The 5219-nt window shown below is 48.7% G+C and overlaps 1 protein-coding gene across 1 annotated transcript; it reads right to left on the bottom strand.

Annotated features, from left to right (window-relative positions):
• Positions 1–868: 868 nt before the first annotated feature.
• On the bottom strand, positions 869–4742 carry STRIT1 (small transmembrane regulator of ion transport 1). The gene is made up of 3 exons (XM_039713741.1): positions 4730–4742; positions 2661–2790; positions 869–2339 (listed from the first exon to the last, which is right to left on the bottom strand). Exons 1-2 carry the CDS (start codon positions 4740–4742, stop codon positions 2696–2698), a joined length of 108 nt encoding a protein of 35 aa, XP_039569675.1. The 3' UTR covers positions 869–2339; positions 2661–2695.
• Between the last annotated feature and the right edge of the window lie 477 nt (positions 4743–5219).

The following is a 5219-nucleotide window of genomic DNA, read 5'->3' on the forward strand; positions in this document are numbered from 1 at the left end:
AGCCCCTGGGGCAGGAGAGACGCAGCAGGTGGGCAAAGCACCCTGGAGCCACTGTCCTCGGCGTGGGACAGGGAACATCCCGCCCCAAGCTCGGGTTCACAGGCAGCTGTTATCCCTGTCCTGCCCAAACTCTGGTTCACAGGCAGCTGTTATCCCTGTCCCACACCAGCTCTGGTGCACAGGCAGGTGTTGTCCCCACAGCTCTGCTGTGCAGCAGTCATGCTCTGTGCACACCAGCACCCTCAAATGGGATGACGAGCACTGCAGGAATATGAACATGAGCCTGGAGGTTTGCAGGATGCCACATGCAGCATCCCAGGACAGGGGGACGGACACTCCTCTACCTGGTTTACTCCAAGAGCTGTCCAGGGGACACAGGGAAAGCCAGGCAGGGGCAAGCTTGGCATCCTACTGTAACAGTATTGTGGTGGCCTGACACTGAGGTTGTTGCCTCGCTTTAATAGTGTAGCACCAGCATTTTCCAAGAAATGTGAATGTGCATGGCTTTTTCTCCCTCAATCACCAGCACCTCTGTGAGAGAAAAGCACCTGGCTCTCAATCACTCATTTTGTTTTTCAGGAATGAAGAACCCCAAACCCTTTGGTACCCCTTTTACCCCCACGTGTGAGGAGAGCTTCATGCTGTGCAGCTGCACCACAAGCAGACACCCGAGTGGGTTGTCTGAAGGTGGTTACAAAAGGTCACTGCAGAGTGCTCAATGATCTTCCAACAGCGTGGGGGATGCATATTTTCTTGGAATAATCCTCTCTTTATTACCCCATAAAACTGGCAGGAACTTCTGCTTTGTGTACAGCAAGTCAGCTCGATGATATTGACGCCAGCCTAGAAAGTTATTTTGGTTTGCTCTGCCAAATCAAATCTCAAAAATCAGGTAAAGCTAAACCAGATTGTAGTGTTTACATTTTATCTCTGTAACGTTTTAATTGGAAACATTCGATTTCCAGCGTTGTGAGACACCCAAAGAGCTGTTTGGGCCAGCGGGACCTTTCAGAACTGTTTCCCTCTGTGCCTGGTAAACGAAGTGAGTTGTAAAAACACGGACGTGGTCAGTGTGGAGTCACAGCTGGGTCGGGCTGGGTGGGCTGGGACACTGAGGAGGAACTGAAGGTGAGAGCGAGTGTCTGCTCGGGGAGGAGGAGGATGGTCCCACCTGCAGGTGCTGCTCAGGTGTCACAGCACACAGCAGCCCTGCGGGCACCGCCATCTCCGGGGTTCAGCCCCTCTCCTTCAGCACATCTGATGAGACCGGATCCCCCTGCCCTCAGCTCCTTCCCAGGTGAAGAAACCGGTGCTAGGACAATTCCCAAACGGAATGTCACACTCCAGCGCTCCTGCTGACTGCTGGAGTGGCCCAGGAATGTTCCTGGCTGCACCACGGCCAAATCTGTTTGTGTTTCCATTCCTAAAGCTCAACAGACAGTGCCCACAGATGGAGACAGGATGTCTGACTGATGTGCCTTCCTCACATTCTCAAAATTATACAGATTATGTGAGCAGGAGTAAATAAATTAGTTTCTTTCTCCATTTAACCCCATCAGGGGTTGTTAGGAGTTTTCTCACATTCCCTTAAACATGCATCTTGCTGGGATCTTCCAGGCATGCCTCTCACAATCAATTCTCTGCTTTAACTGAGGATTGAATTATTAATGATTTCATCTTCTCAGAACTGCAGCTCCTCAGCAGAAAAATCTTCATGCTCAAAAGCCCAAAGCTGTCAGTGAAAATGCAGTGATCTGATGCTCAGTTGTGATTTAAATGGCAGAGTCACTGGAAGTTCACATGGCTTATTATTGACTGGAGGCATATAATTATCTCTAATTCTAATTAAAAAGGCAAACCCCCAGTACAAGACACTGAGGGCCCTGGTGAGCCCGAGGTTCAGACACACTCAGCTGTGCAACCCTCCCAGCCCTGAGCAAGCCTGGGCTTTTCTTTTCCAGGGACATGCAAGGTTTGTTTCATAACAATAGAGTCCAAGAGATTTTCCCTGTAATAAGGCTAAAAATACTTGCCCAGGCCCCATGAGAAATTAACCCTTGCCTGTTTCTACCAAGCTTGAAGTTCCTTAGCTGCTAAAATTTGCTGTTCAGCAAGCAGGCAGGATCTGACCTACCACAAGATTCCAAAAATCACTCCCTAAATTGCAAATAATCTGAGAACAGAGAAGTTAGTTTGGTGATTCTTCCTAACGGATAAAAAGTGTGCATGACATTTACATAGCTGATATTAAAAATAACTCATTTTATATGTATTTTAGTCATTAGAAATCGGAACTGAACTTCTGTGTTCTTCCCATCATCATTGTAGGTTCTTCTCACCTGTAAGACAGAAAATAGCATTTTAAAGGGTGGCAGTGCCAAGCAGGGCAGGGGAGCTGTGTGTGACACTGCTGTCACTGCAGGGCTGTGTGTGACACTGCCGTCACTGCAGGGCTGTGTGTGACACTGCTGTCACTGCAGGGCTGTGTGTGTGACACTGCTGTCACTGCAGGGCTGTGTGTGGCACTGCCCTCACTGCAGGGTGCTCTGTGTGCCACCCTCACTCACCGCAGGGCTCTGTGTGTCATCATCACTCACCACAAGGCTCTGTGTGTCACCGTCACTCACCACAAGGCTCTGTGTGTCACCGCTGTCACTCACCGCAGGCGCTGTGTGGCACTGCCATCCCTCCGTGGTCAGGAGAAGACAATGTACACCATGAGGGCACAGCCCACGATCCAGCCCAGTGCCAGCAGCAGGGGGACGAGCAGGCGGGACAGCGGGGCCTGGGCTGGCACAGAGCACAGGGTCAGTGGCACCGTGGGGAGCTCCTGAGCCGTGCCACCAAGGCCAGCCCTGCGGGTGGCACGTCCCCGCTGCTGGCCATGGCTCAGCTGCTCAGCAGGAGCAGGCCCGCTCAGAGGGGCCCAGGCAGGCCCAGGTTCTCTGCAGAGCACACGGGAAGCAGGGCTGCTGTAGCTGTGATATTTGATGAAAAACCCTCTGCTAGGATTTTTCCCCTCCTGGGAGCTGAGAGCCTCAGGACAGAAATGCAAACAATAACTGTGTGCTGCTGTGGGATGCCACAGGTGCATTTTCTATTAGTTAATGTGGATTGTTTTCAATTGGTGACCAATCACAGCCACCTGGGCCAGGGCTGTGAGCAGTCACAGGATTTTGTTATGTATTCTATTCTATTCTTGTTCTTTGTAGCCTTCTGATCTTTTTTCTCTCTCTGTTCTTCTAGTATAGTTTTAATGTAGTATTTTAATATAATATATAACATAATAAATCAGCCTTCTGAGAAAAATAGAGTCAAGCCTCGTGTCCCCACCCTTGGAGCATCCACCACGACAGGCTGCCTTTGCATCTCCCTACAAGAGCAGAATTTCATGGACCCTCTGTCGGTGTGTGCGAGCAGCACACCCTTGCCAGAAAGCAGAATAACAACCTTTGAGACCCTATTACTTACCAGTATACTACAGCCTCTTAGAGCACATCTTTACACAGTTAACAGAATTACAGGGTTCTGAGGGGATTAATAAATTATGTAAAACTATCCACAACGCCTTGCACGGTTCGGATCAAGCAGGCAGACTCAGAGGGATGCTCACTAATTCAAGGATTGCCACGTTGTTCTTCTAAAGCTCTGCACAGCACACCTGTCCCACCAAGACACTGCACAGTGTGCCTGCCAGAGGGACAGAACTGCACGTGCTGCCATGGAAATATTAAACACAAACACATGACCAAACCCTGCCCTGAACCCAGCTGTCCTTCTGCCCCCCAGCTGTTTCATGTGGAGACCTTCACTGCTGTGACACCAGGTGAAGCTGCTGGCACGGTTCCCTGCACTTTCTCTGAAGGCACTTTCTCTTTTTGCACTTTCTCTGAAGGTCGAATCACCAAGGCAGGGCTGGGTCCTGCTGGGGGGCACAGAGGGGTTTGTCAGAGCTCTGCTGACGCTGCTGACTGGGGGCTTTGTTAGGGGAGCTCCATTTTTAACCAGTATCAGGGCAATGGCTATCAATGAAAACTCACATAAATAGTGTTCAGTGTCCTTTTGTACCTTAGCAGAAATTCACTCTCCCTAGATATCAGAGTCAATGGTGCAAAAAAACCAGGAGAAAAGTCTTTAAAAACTCTGAATGTAGCTATGAAGATGTATTAAAAAGCTCCCTTCACAAGTGTTACCTGAGTAACTGTGCACCACAGCTACAGTTGTAAATTTAAGTGAAATAAATAAAAATTTACAATAGATATAAAACACATTTTTATAAACTGCCTTTTTTCCTTGGAGAAAGTGAAGTGTGCTTACAATGGAAAGGTCATTATTAAAATTTTATTTTGCTTTGCCACTTGAGCTTTGTGGGGTTAAAATCCAAATTATTGTGTGTTCACTTGGCACTACACTTGGAGCTCAGCTCCACACAGTATAACAAAAATGCTGCCAAATATAACTCATTTTACACACTGTCCTATTGTGTCAGCTAACCTGGAATGACAACTACAAAACATAATGAAAACAAAACTGGTAGGATTCAAAAATGCAGGAGGAACCCAAGCTGTTAATGGAATTAGCTTTTAAAGAGATTACACTTTCTAACTGAAAAGTAAAATATATATAGTGTATCAGACAAGAATACAGGTAGCTGGGTGTATTCACACTGCATTGCTCAGATCTGTTAATTTCAGTATATTATTACACTCCGTGTAATTGTGCCTCTTACCTGGTTCTGCCATTCCCCCTCTGCTCGTTCAATGGCAGGTGAAGGTTTGCCTCTGCAGTTGCTCTGGGAGCCCTGGGATGCTTTAAATAGAGCAATATTTGGAATGTGCTGCAGCTGCCTGGCTCGCTGGTGCCAGGGCTTGGCTAGGAGCATTCAATTGTCTAAAAAGGCAGGAACTCGGGGGATCAAGGTTACTCTGCCCGTTCCTCCAACTGCACCTCTGTTTCAGAGCAGTCTGACTAAAGAGGGGTTTCTTGAAGGGGAGGGAAACAAGGGTGAAAACTGCTTTATGGTCCCCTTACAGCCATGAAGCCCCCGTGGTGAATGCAGCCAACACTCAGGAGCACCCCTGTTCCTGCAGCATGACAGGGACCTGCTGTGTTCTGAGCCACCCAAGCTTCTCTCATCCCTGAGCATGTCCTGCATCTCACCTGCAGCACGGCTGGGAGGGACAGCCCTCCCCCTGCACCCCTCAGGAGGGGCATTGCAT

This window comes from Passer montanus, unplaced genomic scaffold (genome assembly GCF_014805655.1).
Source record: "Passer montanus isolate IOZ18808 unplaced genomic scaffold, ASM1480565v1 scaffold29, whole genome shotgun sequence".
Taxonomy (NCBI): Eukaryota; Metazoa; Chordata; class Aves; order Passeriformes; family Passeridae; genus Passer; species Passer montanus.